This window comes from Quercus robur, chromosome 5 (genome assembly GCF_932294415.1).
Source record: "Quercus robur chromosome 5, dhQueRobu3.1, whole genome shotgun sequence".
In the NCBI taxonomy this organism is placed as follows: Eukaryota; Viridiplantae; Streptophyta; class Magnoliopsida; order Fagales; family Fagaceae; genus Quercus; species Quercus robur.
In genome coordinates, this window is record NC_065538.1 from 79,373,659 (window position 1) to 79,393,757 (window position 20,099).

General features: G+C 34.1%; 1 protein-coding gene and 1 pseudogene across 1 annotated transcript; both read left to right on the forward strand.

Annotated features, from left to right (window-relative positions):
• Window positions 1-652: 652 nt before the first annotated feature.
• Window positions 653-5,156, forward strand: LOC126727290 (anthocyanidin reductase ((2S)-flavan-3-ol-forming)). The gene is made up of 6 exons (XM_050432874.1): window positions 653-949; window positions 3,500-3,666; window positions 3,763-3,963; window positions 4,089-4,248; window positions 4,380-4,593; window positions 4,900-5,156. Exons 1-6 carry the CDS (start codon window positions 823-825, stop codon window positions 5,042-5,044), a joined length of 1,014 nt encoding a protein of 337 aa, XP_050288831.1. The 5' UTR covers window positions 653-822; the 3' UTR covers window positions 5,045-5,156.
• An 11,207-nt stretch (window positions 5,157-16,363) lies between these two features.
• Window positions 16,364-19,722, forward strand: LOC126728780 (alpha-farnesene synthase-like; annotated as a pseudogene).
• Window positions 19,723-20,099: the final 377 nt, after the last annotated feature.

Below are 20,099 nucleotides of genomic sequence, written 5' to 3' on the forward strand. Positions count from 1 at the left end.
CCAGAGGAAAACAGAAAAGGGATCGAGAACAAGAAATCTTCATTTTGAAGGAACACTACAGGGACCATCTTTTGTACTTGCTGGTTAATTAAATAGATAAAGTCATAAAACCTCCTCTCTTTTCACCAAAAAAAGAAAAAGAAAAAGAAATATTGGACCTATGAAAGTAAAATAATATTTTTAATTTACGTTAACACCCTTGATGAAAATTCACATAATTACTCAATTTGTACACGTCTTTTGTCTGTGGAGGGTGCTTAAGGGGTTTTTAAATTCCTATTTGGTCCACATAAAAAAAAAAAAAAAAAAAACCTAATGTAAGATTCTTCAAATCAAACATATGAAAACATGATTGGGAAATAGACAATTCATATAAAAAAAAAAAAAAATTAAGATTGCAATTAATGTGGATGGTAATGTCTAAAATAATGTGCAATGCTTTATCTTATCTACCCATCCCAAGTTGTTTGGTGAAGTCAATGGTATTTTGATTATTATAGTGAGTGACATAGACAATACAATACAATAGTGATAATTTAAGAATCCTCTAGACTCCTTAAAAATGGTTTTCAACGTAGTTGGTGTTGGTGGCGCACAAGCAACATCACGTGCTCACCTTCTTCTTTTTCTTCTTCTTCTTCATCTTCTTTCTCAATTTCGAAATCAACGAAAGTAACTCCGTTTAAAAAAGCCAAACCCCACCACTCAAATTTAAAGACTATATATATGTATAACTAACACCAAATTTATTTTCTCATACACAAAACTAAGTATCCAAAGTAGTGTTACCAAAATCAAAGAAAGTAGTTTTGAAATTCGATAATGGCCACCCAAAACCTTGGAAAGAAGACTGCGTGTGTTGTGGGCGGCACTGGGTTCGTCGCTTCTTTGCTTGTTAAGCTTTTGCTTCAGAAAGGCTATGCCGTCAATACCACTGTTAGAGACCCTGGTAAGTCTTTCTTTTTTTTTTCCTTTTTTTAAATAAAAAATAATTTTATCACTTTTTATTTATTTATTTTGCATACCCTGATACTAATGTGTTCTCTGTATTTAATTTAATTTAATTTTTTTTATAATCTAAATATACACTTTTTGTCTTCTACAACGTACACACCGCCTGTTTGTGATTGCATTGGTCCCTTTACTATTGCATATTTACATTTTACACGTATTTACCTGCATGTGAGTAATTTGTATTTGCTTCCCATGCTATTTGCATTTTGTTGCGCTTGCACCCTTATAGTTTCTATCCTTTTTTAAAAAAAATTTATTTTTGTGACAAAAAATGGGAAAGGGGTGGCTGTTGCTATCTTCCACTTGAATGTGACCAGAGTGACATTTTATCTGTTGGGCCCGAGCTTGAAAGAGCAAAAGATCTAGATAAGTCATAGTTTTGCACAATTGCACCCAGTCTCTTAGTTTCTATACTTGGGACTTGGATTTTAGTTTAAATTATTTCGTGCAATTTTTTGTTGAAAATGTTGCTACCAACTCTTATACCAATCATATTCACCGCACACCCTTGGTGCGATGGTCACTTTACAAGTATAAGTGCTTGTGGGGTGTGGGGGGTAATGATCGGAATTCAAGTCTCTAAGAGGAAACTTCACACACATATACATTTAAATTATGTTAGAGTAGAATTTTCTATCTTGTATAAAAAAACTCTTACACCAATCATAATTATCACTTTAATAACTTGTGAAATAACTTACAAACTCTTAAAATATCAACCTGTTGAGATAGCTGCTAGAAGTTGAAAGAGTGACAAAGTTGATGTGTGGAAGTTGAGGGACGAATGGAAAAGGCCTTTTTGGCCTTTTTTTTTTTTTTTTTTTTTTTGTTTTTTTGTTTTTGGGCAAAAAATCTAACTTTTAGATACACATTTAATGCAAAAATTACTAAAAACTATATTTTCAGATAATCTCTAAATAAATAAGCTACTGAAAATTGCGGGTACCTAAACAGACAAGTCATTCTATCTACCTACCATAACCCCACAAAAATAAAGTAGATAAAACTGCACTTTCATAAATATATATGCAGATCAAAGGTTTTTTCTTAAGCAATATGGAAATTAAAGTTAAAGGTACACATTTTTCCAGATGGTATAGAAAAATTTTCATATAAAATAAAAATTTGATGGTGACTTTTACTCACCAAAAAAAAAAAAAAAAAAAAAAAAATGATGTTTAGAGGTTAGAACATGTCACATCATTTATATAAGAGAGAGTTTAAAGACAAAATTAATGGTAAATAAGAAAAATAATATTAGTGATAGATCTAAATAAAAATCAAGAAAAGTTTGCCAACTTAATTGTGTGTGATACAAAGTAAATTGGTAAATTGGTTGGTCCGTTGAAAATTGAGATGAAATGCTTAAGACTTGTAACCTACTCTCAAAAATAATTTTATTATATATATATATATATATATATATTAGGTGCAATAACTAGATTTCAATCCGATACACAGCAAGCGGTGGGGCTTTTGAAGATTGAGATGAGTTGCCCAAGACCTCAAGTGTCGTACTCTCAAAAAGTTACAAAATAATTGAAGATGAAACAACAAAAGGAAAATGAGGGGCCTTGTTTTCCTAAATACGAAAGTTTTGTCTTATATGTTACATAGAACCCACTTTTGTTGGTTAGCCCACATGTATTGCACTTCACAGAACATTTAAATTGATGAGAATTTAGACTACAAGGACCCGGTTGTTGGCAAATTTGTGGTTCTAAATCAAATCATCAAATCAACAAAATGCATCATAATATAATCTCACAACACCAACAGGCTAATGTATCTAGGACCCTACTAAGGGTAAGATCATGCTACAGTTGAACTCATCTGAGGTCTAAGGATATTAGAGTCACACTCAAGTAGGGCCCATACCAATTCAGCCAAAAGAAAAAGAAATAGTATCATCAAACAGTAATATATATATCTATAATATATATAAAAATAAAGATATTAATTTTTTTTATCTTATAATAATTACATGTAAAATTATGAGAGATCATAATTTTACAGGCTATTATTTTATTATAAATTTTTAATTGAGTTTAAGTAATATTCTATATTTAAATCTTCCATTAAATTTTTTTAATTTATATTTTCTTTAAATAGTATAATATATAGTTTCATATACAAATAGTCAAATACAATCATAATAAATATATAGTTACATATTTTTTTTCCCTTTTTTGGTCTAAATATTAAGACCAAAAAAAGAAAAAGAAAATTTTTTTATATTAAATTTTCCCGTGCATTACTCGGATTACCAACTAGTTACTAAGTAAAAGTAAATAATTTTTATTTTACTACAAGATTTGAGGGATCTACAATGAATTTGTACTTGTTGGCCAATTTGTCTCTACCATAGATAATTGGCTTAGCATGAATATGCCTCTTCATAAATCATAGTATCTTTAACAAGGTGCATTATGTTTTAAATTATAGATGAGAATGAACTTTATTAATCAAGTATTTTAATGCGCAGAAAATAAGAGAAAGATCTCTCACCTCATAGAACTACAAGGTTTGGGGGACCTAAAAATTTTTGGAGCAGATCTAACAGATGAAGTAAGCTTCGATGCTCCTATAGCAGGATGTGACCTTGTTTTCCACATTGCTACACCAGTTAACTTTGCTTCACAAGATCCGGAGGTAAAAAAAAAATAAAGAAATGCATCAGTAATTTCAGTAATGTCACAGTTTTTGAATTTTTAATGACAAAGTTAGCTAATTTTGTGACATGTATAGAATGATATGATAAAGCCAGCAATCCAAGGGGTACATAATGTGTTGAAAGCATGTGTGAGAGCAAAAACTGTTAAGCGTGTCATTTTGACATCCTCAGCAGCTGCTGTAACAATCAACAAGCTCAATGGGACAGGTTTAGTCATGGATGAAAGCAAATGGACTGATGTTGAGTTTTTGAGTACTGAGAAGCCACCTACTTGGGTAATCACCGAATTACATCAAATCATTAAGGATAAATGTTTTCTCTTAAGCTCTAGCAAGAAAAAAGGCCTATGTCAAAGCAATTTTAACAAAAAGATTTAAGTATTTTCTGAATTAATTTTCAGGGTTATCCTGCCTCCAAGACATTAGCTGAGAAAGCAGCTTGGAAATTTGCTGAAGAAAATAATATTGATCTCGTTACTGTGATCCCTACTCTCATGGCTGGTGCATCACTCACTCCAGACGTCCCTAGCAGTATTGGTCTAGCAATGTCTTTAATTACAGGTATAAATAAGCTGGACTACATAATATGTTGCAATTTCCACTTTAGGCCGTGCAGCTGGAATGAAAAATTGCTTGCACCATACCTGAATTGACAGATTAGTGTTTCAATGGCTTTTTTGACAATTTTGCAGGAACTGAATTCCTCATAAATGCATTGAAAGGTATGCAAATGCTGTCAGGTTCAATATCTATCACACATGTGGAGGATGTTTGCCGGGCTCATATATTTTTGGCTGAGAAAGAATCTGCTTCTGGTCGATACATATGCTGTGGTATCAATTCCAGTGTTCCTGAGCTTGCAAAGTTCCTCAATAAAAGATATCCTCAGTACAAAGTCCCAACTGAGTAAGCTTCTAATCTAATTAATCAAGGCACATAGTCTTTCAAATTAGCAAATTGGTTAATAAAAAAGGTCGTATGCATAACGGTCCTGCTTGAAATAAAAGTCAAAACTGCTACCAAATAAATGAGGTTGAAGCACTATAGAATAAATACAAAACCAAATTTGGTGGCGACATGCTTCAAATGAGCCATTAGCTTGTAGAAGAATTGAATTGGTTACTGAATTATTTCAATTATGGTTTTGAGATATTTCTCTCACTTTCTTCAGTGGTGAAGTGTTGTTTGACTTGTGTCATTTGGAAATTGCAGTTTTGGGGATTTCCCCTCTAAGGCCAAGCTGACCTTATCTTCAGACAAACTTATCAAAGAGGGGTTCAGTTTTAAGTATGGGATTGAGGACATTTATGACCAAACTGTGGAGTACTTCAAAGCCAAGGGCCTGCTGCAGATATAAGACCCAATGGATTAGGAGCCTAGTGATGCTCTGGCTTGGTTTTTAGCCCTATTGTGTAATAACATCTAAATTTGCTTGAGTTCAGTATAATAAATAGTTCATTTACCAATAATCTAAAGCAATCAAGCAACTCAGCTTGAAGATGTCAGGAAACTAAAGCAATTTAGTAAGTACGCTTGAAGACATCAAGCTTTTGAAATACATTGCATCTACTTACCAGCCAAACCAGTGGCAGATAAGCATTTGTTTGGTAAGTGTTGTAGTTTATTTCAAATTGCTTGGACCCATCTCCTCCTAACACATATTTTATTTCAATTTACTTTAAACCACTAAAACTAGCCTAAACGGGGGCGTTAAACTTGGAGATATTATTAGGTCCACTAGAATTGGTCCACTCAACCAATAAAATGCTACCGTCTGGGCAAATGTGACATTATTTTTTTTTTCCTTATACTGATTAGGAAGCCGACTAACACACCTACATAGCGGTATTGTTTTATTAGTTGGGAAAACCATTTTAGAAGTCCTTCCCATATATCCAATAATTTCTTGTCAAATTGTCGTATACTTCCTAATTTTTGTGTGACAATAGACAGAGACATGAGACAAAATGACTACTGCCATGGCCAATTCTAGTAGTCAATCTCATCCTATCGGATAGTCCACTAACAAGGAGGCCGAAAAGAGGATATCAATCGTGCAGCCTGTTCTTTTTGCAACCTTTGACTAAGCTAAGGTCCTAGGTTTCTAGTTGGGCCAGGTCCATGCTAGGTTTTTCATAAGAATAATGTAATATTAATCCCTCTTACCCCACATCATGAGAAATAATACAGAAAATAAAGTGGTAAACCAACAGGTTTACGGGGATTCGGATGAGTTATCTCTATATATTAAGAAGATAAGAAAATTAATTATTGTCTTTTTGATTTCCAAATATATTTCTAATTTAATTAATTTATCCTTATTCCTAAAACATAAGAAATGGGGTTAAAACGGTAAACAGACAAAAATTAAAAATAAAAAACCTACGGTTAAAAGCTCCCCAATAAATAGTAGATGCTAATAGATACAAAGTTCCTATACAATGATGCTCAAAAAAAAAAAAAAAAAAAAAAGTTCCTATCCAACTTATCACAAAAAAAAAAAACTTCCCACTATCCGATGTACACAACCAAAACTAAAAAAAAAAAAATACCCCATGTTTTATATATATATATATATATATATATATATAAAACCTACCCACATCACATCAAAAAAATAAAAACTACGCTAAGCCTCTAAGCATGCGTGTGCTTAGAGGCTCTTTTAATTAATTAATTTTTTTTTTGAAAAAAGTTCATAATCTTCATTCATTATAATCTGGATCGCTGCATTTTCTAATCACAAAAATACCTAGCCGTTGGACACATGTTTACTCTTCTATTAATTTTTTTTTTTGTAAAAGTTAACAGTTTTCATTCATTACAATTTGAAGTTGCTACATTTTTAAAAAATTTGCCACTGGTTTTGGCTGCCATTGATGAATTAGGCTAGTAAAATAGATGCAACAATTAAAAAAAAAATTTTAAGTCCAAGCCCTCCCCTCTCTGTAGCATCTGATTACCATAAAAATTTCTCTAAGTAGATTAATAATAGATAAATTTTTTGTAATTCAACGAGTATCTTTTACTTTTAGTATTTTTAAAAAAGGCGTACAAGATTCGAATTCCTCTCCCATTAACCAATCTAATCCAATTGGATAACCTATCAGCAAAGAGGCCTAAAAGGGGTCTGTTTCCCCCACAGCACGGGCGAAATTAAAAACTAATAACCTACATTTTGGCTATCTATTGTGCAGTTTGCGTACCTTTTTACAACCTAACTTTAACAAAGTATCCTAGGTTCCTAGCTGGGCCACCTTAGTGTAATGCTTCACTTGGGCTGCTTGTTATTATGTCTCATCTTTAGAGCTACAATCTGGACCATATCCCTCATAGAAGGCCGTAGTTTGAAAACACGATTGACCCATTTGATGTACTTCAAGTTCAAGGCCTATAATCCATATTTACAAGGTTTTAGTTTAACTTCATAATGTCATTTGTGATACCGGATTTGTAAGGGGCAACCCAAACTTAATTGATATAGGTTTCGTTTGGATTGAATTTATTGTTGCTGAAACTTAAAATTAAAAACTGAAAACTGAAAGCACTGTAGTAAAATAATTTTTAAATGTGTGAATAGTGTTGTGGGACCCATTTTTAATATTTTTTAATGTGTGAACAGTGCTACTACAATGTGTGAACAGTATTGCTACAGTGTGTGAACAGTGATTTTTGTCTTTGCACAGTAACTTCATGTGATTTTACTGTTCATGCACTGAAAAAAAAAAAAAAAAAACACTGAAACTGAGACGCACAATCCAAATGGCCTCATAATAAATGGAAATAGGCTGGATGAATATATTTTGTATTTTTTGGTTTTATGGGATAAGAAAATCACTCAATAACTTAAATGATAGATAAGCTCATCACCAAAGTAAACCCAAATGAATACAGATAACACCACCTAAAGGAATTTAACTAAGGATTCAGAACTATTTGGCTCACCGCTCTATGGGATACAGATTAACACCACCTAAGAGATGCAAAAACGGATACTCACCACCCAAAGGAATCCACCCAAGGGATAAGAGATAATTTAGAAGAAATACATCTTCTGAAAACACAAGGTTTTTAATTTTTTTTTTATTAAATTTTGAAAATACACTTTGATATTTATTAGATTCAGCCAAAAGCTTAAATAGAGCTTGGAACAACCCCCAAGCATAGGAAAATGAAAATAATAATAAGTACATTCACTTAATCTGATCAAAGTCAGATATGACTCTTAGGAATTTAGAAACATAATGAATTATTTGTTGGTCTAGGAGAAATAAAACATAAAGTCTAATTCATCCTAGGAGACACTAAATAAAGGCAAATTGACTTAATTAATAATAATTTTTTTTTTAAAATAATGGGTTGTTATTTTGGTCTTCAAGGAAAGCTTTTGGGCCTGAATTGACATCAAGTTGGGCTTGTTAGATCTTGGGACACTTTGGTGTCATTTTGTCTTTATTGAGGGACTGATACTTTAGCTGGTTGTAAAATTGTTAGGAAAACTTGTTGTTTTTGTAGAACAACTCATGAAAATGTTATGCTATGTTGTTGTGTCTGTTGACTTTCTTTTTAATTTTACCATTAGCTACCACTTTATGGAGAGACTATTTTGACATAGTACTAAAATGTTATAGACTAAGCTAGCACATTAAAAATGTTAAAGATTTAACACACAAGCTAAACATAACTGTTGACTTTCTTTTTAATTTTACCATTAGCTACCACTTTATGGAGAGACTATTTTGACACAGTACTAAAATGTTATAGACTAAGCTAACACATTAAAAATGTTAAAGATTTTAACACACAAGCCAAACATAAAAAAAAAAAAAAAAAATCTCATAATTGTTAGAAATAAAGTCTACTTGGGCAATGTAAAGTTACTTGGGAAATGTAAAGTTTACACGGGTGATGTATATCATTTACTCCTTATATACTCCCTCCGTCCCACTTTGTTTGTCCTGTATGAAAAGTCAAACTTTTTAAGGGAACATCATTTATTGTATTGTCTACCTTTTAAAAATGTATAAGTTTTCAAAACTATCATTAAATAAATTTATCAAAAAATTAAATTAGTAAATTAATAGGGGTATAATAGGAACATTAGTAAATTAATGACTTTTATTTTTAGAAACAGGACAATATTTTGGGACATCCCAAAATGGAATAGGGGACAAACAAAGTGGGACGGAGGGAGTAATTATTATTGTGCTTATTAATGCAATCTTATCCCTTAAACCCAATAGGCATCCTAAGGCTATATATATATATATATATATATATATATGTGAGAATGTTTTGCTGTAATTTGTACAGAGTTAAGATATATTAATTTAAGAAAGTGGATGATCACTTCAATACAAGAGTTTATATATATTTTCCTTGTTTTCTTCTTGCTCTGTTTTATCTATTTCCTTTATTTTATAATACATAATCAGCACGAGACTCTACCCAATTTCGAAAGGAAGTTATGTAGTTCTCTCAACTCACTATAAGTTTTCTTCCTAAGAATTAGTAATTTTATTATCCTATTTATTATTTTTAATGATTGTATGAGTTGTTGTATGTCTACTAGACAAAAATCTTCAGTAGTCATCTTGGAATTAAATTTATTAGTAAGACCCATGTCTATATTTATGCAAAACATAAATTAAACTTTATTATTTTAAACATAAAAAAATGGCAAAAAAGAAACTTATTATAGTGCGGAAATATAATAAAAGAAAAAAATTAATTGGTATGGACATTTCCATTACTAATCAAATTATCAATTTTCCATCAACATCCTCAAAGAAATTATAGACATCAAGATGAGTAATATTCGCTCCATTTGGAATATGAAGATAACTCATAGGGTTTTCAAGATTACTATGATAAGCAAAGTTTGTTTCAATACCTTTTCTCTTTACTTTTATGGAGGCTTGGTATAGATCTACCAAATGTTTAGGCGTGTGACAGGTATGTGACCAATGACCTTCCATACCATACCAATAACACTTATTTTCATGACCTTTTGGTTGTTTATTTTGCAAACCCTTGTCATTTTCTTATCTTAGTTCATTTTGATTCTTCTAATGGTAAGGTGCGTTGTTTCTTTTTGAAGAATTATGAGTACAACCCACTCTATATTGATTGAATTTAATGTACACAACACATGTGGTGGACCAAACATTTGATATGATAATATTGCATAGTCGGACACACCAAATGTTTAGGCGTATGACAGGCACATGACCAATGACCTTTCATATCATACCCATAACACTTATTTTTATGGCCTTTGGAGAAACATAGAAACTTTCTACTAATGTCTTGTTCAATCAGAATTTTTTGTTGTTTTAGTTTTTAAAAATCAGGAATTAGATCTATTTATTAGATTTGGTTCAGAAGATAACATATACTGCTACTGTTTCACGTGCCCCACATGCACAAGATTGGCGTGGAACATGATAAAATTAGCAACATCCACTAATTCCTCTTGGAATTCACTGGTCCTGTTTCGTGTGTCAACGTCCTAATCTCCTAATCATAGATGCATCAAAACAAAACGTGCCTACCAAGTTGGCAGTTCTTTATCGGTCTATTAAGTTCAAATGGGTCTTAGAGAGGCAAATTAAATTGCTCATGTTTTGATTTCATGATCTTTTAAAAACAAATATTTAGGGTTTTTTTTTTTTTTTTTTTTTTTTTTTTTTTTAGCTCTTGAGCAAGCTAGGATTTAGTTTCTTAGATGCTGTTTGTAAGTCCATTGTTAATAAAATTTGTTGATCATAAAAAATATTAAAAAAAAAAAAAAATTCTAAACAACATGTGCTACACCCATTAATTCAGTCTCGAGTCAAATCACATTCATCATCAGTTGACAGCCACCAAACACAAAAGTCTTAAAATCTAATTGACAGCATGAATATCGAGATAGGAGTTAAGAACAGTGCTCGTGAATAGAGCACCACTCATTTTATAATTATATCAAATTTTTTATTTTTATTTTGATGAAAATACCATTTTGATTCATACATTTTGTTATCACAGTTAATTTGGTCCTTATGTTTTAATAACAATCAATTTGATCCTTATTATTTTCAACTTGCAATCAATTTGGTCCTTACCGTTAACTAATTAACGAAAAATACCAATGTGGCTAATAGCGTGAACTCAGAAGCTTATGTGGCTTGTAACATGATAGGTTTGGCCCAACCAAAATCAGCCACATCAATTAAAAATCCAAATCACATCCACGTTATAAAAATTAACATATCTAGTTTCTCTCCATTACTCATCCAACCCAAATCCCTTCTATCTCCAAACTCAATCCTTCCAGTCATTCCTCTGTTACTCACTCCTCATCTTCATCTTCCCCTCCCACCTCCTTCGCCCTTCTCCACTTGGAATTTCTTAATCCGATGCAGTACTTTGCAACAGCCAAACTCAAAAAAAAAAAAAAAAAATATATATATATATATATAAATCTTTCCATACTCAATCAAAGACTTCATTCTTTTACTCTTGCCAATTAGTATCAGCAGTCACAAAGGTTAGCACATCTTTAACCCATAATCATGTTCCACGGATTGAGTTTGGAGAGAGAAGGGATGTAGGGTTGGATGAGCAACAGAGAGAACAACTAGTTCCATTAGTTTTCATCATTTTCATCATCTCATTGTACCATTATATATAAAGTAAAGTCCAAAATCAAACAGAAAAACTTTTTTTTTATAAAAATAATCAGGATAAACCTAATAGACCATATATGAGCAGAGTTAACTCAACCATGGCCGAGTTAATTGATTAATTAATAACTTGACTAATTAATTAATTAATTTCTATCACAAGGGGTCATTCAGTTTGTGGCCTATCAAGTGGTATCAGAGCAGATACACTCTGATTAGGGTTTAATCTTTACTGTGTTGATCCATTGACCCCTGTTTGTCATGGATAGAGGACAGTCATTAATCATACCTCTTTTATTTGATGGCACTAACTATGCATACTGGAAAGTACGCATGAGAGCTTTCTTGCAGTCTTTAGATGAGAAAGTGTGGCAAGCTGTAGAGATAGGTTGGACTAAGCCTACAGAAGCGCCAGCTGATTGGGATGATGCCAAGATTAAGGCGGCAAACTTCAACAGTAGAGCATTGAATGCGTTGTTAAGTGCAGTCACCAATGAGGAGTTTAAGAAGATATCCTCAACTGAAACTGCCAAGGAGGCTTGGACCATCCTCTAGACAACCTATAAGGGTACAAAGGCTGTAAAAGATTCAAAAATTCAGAGGCTCACTACAAGCTTTGAAGAGATAAAAATGGAGGAGGATGAGTCATTTGATGAGTTCTATGCTAAGTTAAAGGACATAGTGAACTCAGCCTTCAATCTTGGGGAAACCATTTCTGAACCCAAGATTGTAAGGAAGGTGCTCAGATCTCTACCTGAGAGATTTCATGCCAAGATCACGGCAATAGAGGAATCAAAGGATATTGATAAGATTCATTTGACTGAGCTGGTTGGAAACTTGCAGACCTACAAGCTTGGGTTAACAAGGATTGGCAAGACGAGTTAAGGCAAGAGCATGACACTGAAAGCCAAGAACAGTGAGACAGATGAGTCTTCTGATGATGAAGATTCCAAAATGAAGTCCTACATCACCAGGCAGTTCAAGAAGTTTATGAAGAATGCAAATGGAAAGTGTTTCGACAAAGACCGCAGGCAATCCAGTTCTTCTCAGTTTAAAGGTCAAGACAAAGGGAAGAAGGATGCTAAGGAAGGTGGTCAGTACACTGTTCCCGCAGGACCTAAGTGCTTTGGCTATCAAGGCTTTGGTCACATGAAGCATGAGTGTCCTACATATCTCAAGAGCATTGGGAAGAGCAAGACATTTGCTGTTACCCTAAGTGACACCGAGCCTGAAGATGATTCCGACAATGAGGATGACAGAATCTTAAATGCCTTCACAACCACTGTTAATCTTACTGATGGGATTGTTGAAGATGTGGTTGAAGAAGAGGAATTGGTGGAATCTAAGTTTGAGAAGATGGATGATCAAGATGACATTCATACAGCCTATGAAAAACTGTACAAGCTTTCTAAGAAGCATGAGAAACTGTATAGACTAACCACCAAGAAGTTCAGTGATGTGGAACTTGACCGTGAGGAGCTTTCCACAAAATTTGATGAGGCTAATCAGACCATTGGAGCACTGAGGTTTGAGAACAATTTCTTGGTTGAGAAGACCTAGAAGCTTAAAGCAGAGCTGTGTCAAGTCAGAGCTCAACTGGAAAGGACTTCAAGTGCAAAGCTAGCTGAGATGCTAAGCATTCAAAAATCTGCTTCAGATCGAACAAGTTTAGGGTATGGTCTCTCTTCCTCTAATATTGCTTCTTCTAGTACTACTGTTTTTATTTTTCCTGCTAATAATGTTAAAATTGAGAATAATGAGATTAAAATTGAATTAGCTAGTGAGAACATAGACAAGGGTAAATCTATCTTAGGAGCATCCCTTAAGCTTGAGAAGAAAGATGTTAAAAACCTTAGGGCTAAGAAGGCTGACTCTTAAAAGCTTAAACAAAAGTGGAGCTGCCGGTCATACTCGACCAAATTGCTACAAGTGGCTTGCCACTCAATAGAGTAACAACATGATAGCATCTGGGAACTAGAATCAACTTCAATCCTCTCTTGCTCCCTTTGGAGATCTTCTCAAAGTCCTTATATTCCTTTCGAACTTGAACGGTTTTTCTCCCTCACCTTCGGTTCAAGGGTTTAATCAAAGGAAAGGTTCTTCTAGGGTGTGGAAGGAAAATGGTTTCAAGTGATTCTGTCACTTTTCTCTCTCTCTTCTTGTTTTTATGTGTGCATTACTTATGTGTTTTGCTTTCAAGTTTTGAGTCAGTCTAGTTTTTATGCTTTGGTTGTTTAACATGTTTTTGTTTGGTTATTTTTTAGTTTTTCTTTGTTTTGTTTTTCATATAAAAAAAAATTGAAAAATTAGAAAAAATACAAAAACAATGTGTGTTTTGTGTACATTGGTACTTGTGTACCTTGGATGGCCATTGAAATAAAGTCTTCTAAATTTTGTATCATTTGTAGCTTAGATGAGCATCTCTATGTATAACTAAGCAAGTGAACTTTGTGGCTCTTGTTAGTGATGAGTAAGATTAAGTTGTCTCTTGTATTTAACACTCATATCATTCTTTCTGACGGGAAGGACTAGAAAATCCTAAGAGAAAGACATAAATAACCATCTCACCACTGTTACTCGCCAATCATAATATGACACTTGTATGCTTCGGCATAGCAAAAGTGCAGTGTCAATGACATTTATGTGCTTAGGCATAGCAAAATTGGAATGTCAAATATCATTGAGTATTTCTTTTCTTTCTCTAATATACTCATGCATGATATGCTTAAAAGAAAAAATATGTAAAAGATAAAAAAAAAGAAGAAGCAAAAAGATAAAAAATGCTTTAAAAATGATTGCAAGCGTGTATTTTAGGAGATGTGGGAGTTATAGGATGTACCTCGAAGGTGATAGTCCCCATCAAGCAGTTATGATTGTGTGTGAGTTAAAGTGAATTTCTCATATCTCAAATCGTTATAACTTGTATGCACATATGCAATCTTGCGATATTTTTCACACACAACATGCAATATTCTTTGCTATTCTTGATATATGTGCATGTACAATGTGATTTGGCCATCACAAGGTTTTACATGTGTTAATGTATGCTCACTAAACTGTCTTGACTTGTTTTTTTTTGAAATATAAAATTGGTTAGATTTGTTTAGTGTGTGTGTGTGTGTTGTTGACGATCCATGTGCTTAAAATTTTTATTGAGAGATGATTTTGAGAGCTTAATATGTTGATTGAATCATTGGTTGAGTTACATGTTGGATTGCATTCATGTTTGTGTTTTTCATATCTCGAAAAACTGGTTTTAAAAGCTTGCTTGACACCTCCTCGATACCTTGCTATCTGTCGAGCCTTTTCAGCTTTTTCTCATCGCAATCCCGACAGCTTCTCGACACCTGGTGGATCGATCGAGAATGCTTCTGCCTCCTCGATAGCTTCTCGACACCTATTGGATCGATCGAGATTCTGATCTAGTATCTGATGATTTGTTCCTTAATACCTCTTCGATACCTATATCTGTCGATGACCATTTTCTCGACACCTTCCTCGACGGATGTCTCGACACCTTCATCTCTCGAGATTTACTGGTACACTATTTAAGCTCCCTGTGCGATCCGGAACTCATTTCGCTCGATCTCTCTCTCGATACTTCTCTGATATCTCTCCCAAACTCTCTCATCTCACTCTAATAATTGTTCCTCAAGGTTTCTTCAAGCTTTTTCAAGATTTTCTTCACTTGGTAAACTTCTAATCCTTTCGCATTCATGCATTTCATGTTTTGAAACCTAGGTTTTGGGGTTTTTGAAATTTTTTTGGGGTTTTTCAAAATTGATGAGTTTTTATTGAAATTTTGGGATGAGTTTACACTTAAATGAGTTTAAAACCTCATACATTGCATCACATTAGCATTATAATGGTATTGTCATGCATTTAGATGTGTGCTATCTATTTGTGTGTTGATAGATTTGGATTGGGCTGAGCCCACGATGAAATTTCCTTTGCATGTCACATGTTCATGCATTTCTCATGCAATCGTACTCTCCTTTCAATATAATTGTTATATTTAAAATTGCTTGGGACTTTTCTGATTGTCTTTCTTTTTCTCCCTCTCTTTCTGTTTACGTTAGTCGTGTCTATGGCACATAAGCGTAAATCCACTCCAGCCTGGAACCCTCTTCGTTTCGGAGCTTCTTCATCCTCTAATCCTACTCTGTCTCATATTCGGTTCCGTGATGATGATGCTTTCAAGGCATTTTTGGAGAACTTTTCTAGACGAGGCATTCATTTGGAAGGCCAAGTCATTCTGTTGGACTTTGCCGACACTGACCTTGCCTCTGTCATTCACAGTAGGGGATGGGAGTCACTGTGTGATGTCCCGGTCACCTGTCCTCTCGTGTTTATTCAGGAGTTTTACTCCAACATGCACGGGATTGATTGTTCAGTACCTCTTTTCTTCACTCGCGTTAGAGGTGCGCGCATTCCTATCACACCGCAACTTGTTGCGGATGTGCTTTGGGTCCTTAGGATAGAGTTTCCTGACTATCCTAGTTGTGAGCGTCTGAGGACTGTGTCCAGGGATGAGCTTATGTTTGCTTTCTGTGAGCGCCCTTATTTTTGGGGTGAGCGTCAGTTTACACCATGTAGACCTTTTGCTAAAGTCTTAGAACATGGTGATGACCTTTGTTTTGCATCCACTCTCTCACTATAACTCCATTACAGAGCCTCGTGCTCGATTTTTGTTATCTCTTCTTGAGCATCTTACTATAGATTTCCCTTTTCATTTCATTCTTTCTATTATAGATGTTCATCTAGATTCGGCGTCTCGTGATAAGCTCATCTTTCCTTCCGCTATCACGAGCATCTTACGTCGTTTTTCCGTTCCTTTTCCCTCTTTCGACCATTTCACCATCATGTGTGCCATAGATTACGCTACCGTTAAACGTAGCGAGGCCTAGTTTCGGTTGCGGCAGTCGAATTCAGCAGCTCCTCCCTCTCGTTCTGCTCCATCCACATCCGCTTCTCCCTTTTCTTCGGGCGAAGTGACTTTAGGAGACATCATGACGCAGTTGCAGCGTATCGATGCTCGCCTAGATATACTCTCTACGGAGTTGTATCAGGTGAACGTTTGTGTCAGTCGTATTGCACGGCGACAGGTGTCCATGGTTGGTTTTGCTCTTGAGGCTACTCCTTCACCATCTTCTCCCGTGGTTTCTGATTCTGAGGATGAGGATGATGATGATGATGGTGATGACGATGATGCTTCAGATGATGCTGATGGAGATGTTAGCTCTACCGATGAGATGTCTACTTGACACTCTTACCCTTTGTCACTCGTGACAAAAAGGGGAAGTAGTTATGGATATAAGAGTAGTCATTCTTAAGGGGAGAGTTAGTATATGACCATTTTATTAGGGGGAGTGTTGATATGTTTTGAGGGATGTAGTGAGGATAGTATGTATCTTTTCTTTTCTTTTCTTTCTTTTTAGATACATTATTCTTGTACATGAGGTCTTGTGACCATTTATTGACATGCATTGTACTTTACTCCTATTTATATTTGTGTAGTGAGGATAGTATGTATCTTTTCTTTTCTTTCTTTTTAGATACATTATTATTGTATATAAGGTCTTGTGACCATTTATTGACATACATTATACTTTACTCCTATTTATATTTGTGTATATTTTTCTTTCACCTGCCCCTTCATGTGTTGTTTCTTTTCTCCCTTTATACACATGCTTCTTATTACTTGTATGCAATCTATTATTTCTGTTTCACACAAAGATGCCTTGATGAGTTTTGTTTAAAATGTTTCAGAAATATAGGTTGTCAAAGTCTACTTGCCATAAACTCTCTTCTTGCAAAGTTTTTCAAGAATTTGTGTTAGGATAGATTTTATTGTATTCAACAAGTGAATATGAGTTGAGTGATTTATGACTTCTCTCATATGCTCATTTGTTTGTTGTGGTTTTGTCACGGATTGCCAAAGGGGGAGATTGTTAGGACATATGTGTTTCATTTGTTAGGAACATATATCACTACTTTACGTAATTGGCTTATCCTTTGAGAAAACGCACTTTACTTGTATTTGGGTAGATTTAGGATGTGTTTAAATACTTCAAGAAATCATGTTTCAAGATCAAATGTTGAAACTTTCAAGTCTGTCCAAGAAAACAAATTGATAGTGCAAATTCATTAAAGCTCAACAGCTGTCTTGACAGCTGCATCTATCGAGCTTAAGAAAGCTGTTCAAAGACTGGTGTGCTTGACACCTGCTCGACAGCTTCTCGACACCTCTTATCTGTCGAGGTTTAAGAATTTCAGAATTTTGTCTGATTTTCTTAGGATCCGTGAATATGTCTTTGGATTTTCTTTTCTCCTAACTCTAGACATATAAAAGGATTGTTTTAAGGGCCGTCAAACAGTTCACAAGTTACATAAGCATTGAGCAAACTCTGTTCAAGCAAATTGTGACTGGAGACGAAACTTTTACCCTAGTTCATCTCTTTCTCTTGAAGAAGTTGCTGTGTATGTGCACCATAAAGTTTTATGACCAAGTATCTTCTTGATCTTTATCATGTGGATGAACTGAAGAACTTTGCAACCAACAACCTTCTTAGTTGGTGATTGAAGTCGCGTACTGGGATCCGCGTAATTGGTTAGTCAAGTACTTAGGAGTCGTGCATCAGAAAGGGGAACTGTCACTACAGAACAAGTCCAATTGGGTATTGGGGTAAGAGTTCAATCGTAGGTTGGTAAGGTACTTGGGATTCCTTTACTTATAACTGCTTGTTGTGATAATAGTGGAGTTTCGGGAGTGGTGACTTGAAAATCACCCGGTGGGGTTTTTGCCGTTAGGTTTTCCCAATTTGTAAACAAATCACCGTGTTATTTATTTTCCGCTGCATAATTAGTTTATTGGTGATTTGTTTGTGCTACCATGTGTTTGCATGATAAATTAATTAATTAATAACTTGACTAATTAATTAATTAATTTCTATCATAAGGGATCATTTAATTTGTGGCCTATCAGATTTAAGGGAATCATCCAGGTAGCTACCAATATTTGCACAACACACACACACATATATATATATATATATATATATATATCACGAAAGAATATAGCTTAATTACTTGTTCTTTTGTGTCATTTATTAGGTGGTGGAGTAATCTGGGCCTAATAGAGAACTTGAGTTTTGCAAGAGACAGACTGGTCGAAAGTTTTCTGTGCTCGGTGGCCTTGGCTTTTGAGCCTAAGTACACGTCTTAGAAAATGGCTTACTAAAGTCATTACTCTGTTACTGATAATTGATGATGTTTCTGATGTTTTCGGCACATTTGAAGAACTAAAGCAATTCACCAATGCGGTAAATAGGTTAGTATTGCTGCATATCACCTCTGAAAATTTTCACTTTTAAATAGGCACTAGGGCGTTATTAACTATTCTGACCAAAATATGAAATTCAGGTGGGATGTCATTGAAACTCAACAGCTTCCAGAGTGTATGAAGATTTGCTTCCTAGAGCTCTACAATACGACTAATGAAATCGCTAAGGAAATCTAAAAGGAGAAGGGTTGGAACCAATTATTACCTCATCTAAAAAAAGCGGTACTCATATGTTTATTTTTCATCATGCATGTGTGGAATATTATACGCTATTGCTATATGAAGGTAAAGATCATTGTTATTGGAACCTTGATGAAAATCTTTTCGTTCTTTCTTTTTTCAATAGTGGACAGATTTTTGTAATGCATTATTTGTGGAAGCAAAGTGGTACAACATGGGCTACACACCATCCTTGCAAGAATATCTAAGTAATGCACGGATTTCATCAATTGCCACCTTACTTTTGGTTCATGAATTTGTTTCTATGGGACATGAGGTAACAAAGGGGATGGAAGATTTTCTGGAGAAAAACCAAGAAATTGTTTATAATATATCTATGATAATTCGACTCTGCAATGATCTAGTGACTTCAGTGGTAATTACTATTCCCTTTAAGTGAATGAAGAAGCCTATAGTAATTATTTTCGTATTATGCATTTCCTATTGAACATTTATTAATTATATTTTTGTTCATTCATTATAGAGCATAAATTGGTACAATAACTTGTAACAGGCTGAGCAAGAGAGAGGCGACGCTCCTTCATCAATTGTATGTTATAGGAGAGAAGCAAATGTTTCGGAGGAAATAGCCGGATGCACATTCAAGGAATGATAAACAAAACTTGGAAGAAAATAAATGAGCAATGCTTCAAGCAATTTCCGAAGCTACAATTTGTTAATATTGCTACAAATACTGCGCGAATGGCACATAGCCTTTACCAAAATGAAGATGGATTTGGTGTTCAAGACCAAGGCATAAAGAAAAATATATTGTCTTTGCTAGTGGAACCTTTTATGCTTTACTGAAATTTAAGAGGAGAAAGTATCAAGTCTCCGTATTTCAAGAGTACCTAATAATTTGCATTAATAAAAACGTGTCATTTTATTGTTTTGTATTCTAATAAGAGTAGCGTTTATTACACAAATTTTGTTACACACACATTTATGCACAAATGAAAAATCAAGTGAAATTGTGACTTGAAGTCTCAATTTTCAAGTTGAAAATTATTACTTTAAGTCACAATTTCAATTGCTTTTCATGTGTGTATAACAACTTATGTAATAACTTTCATCCTTCCAATAATGCAGTGTATTGTGATTTGTAACTTGAATCGGTATCTAGGTTAAGTCATAAGTGTATGGTCTTGTCCTTACCATGCAAAATAAGTGTGATGGGTTTGTAA

What these genes read in the sequence shown, in the direction of transcription:
- LOC126727290 (XM_050432874.1), top strand. Translation starts at nt 823, where the DNA reads ATGGCCACCCAAAACCTTGGAAAGAAGACTGCGTGTGTTGTGGGCGGC. An exon ending in TTGCTTCACAAGATCCGGAG is followed by an intron (nt 3,667 to 3,762) that starts GTAAAAAAAAAA and finishes TGACATGTATAG; the next exon opens with AATGATATGATAAAGCCAGC. An exon ending in CAGTACAAAGTCCCAACTGA is followed by an intron (nt 4,594 to 4,899) that starts GTAAGCTTCTAA and finishes TGGAAATTGCAG; the next exon opens with TTTTGGGGATTTCCCCTCTA.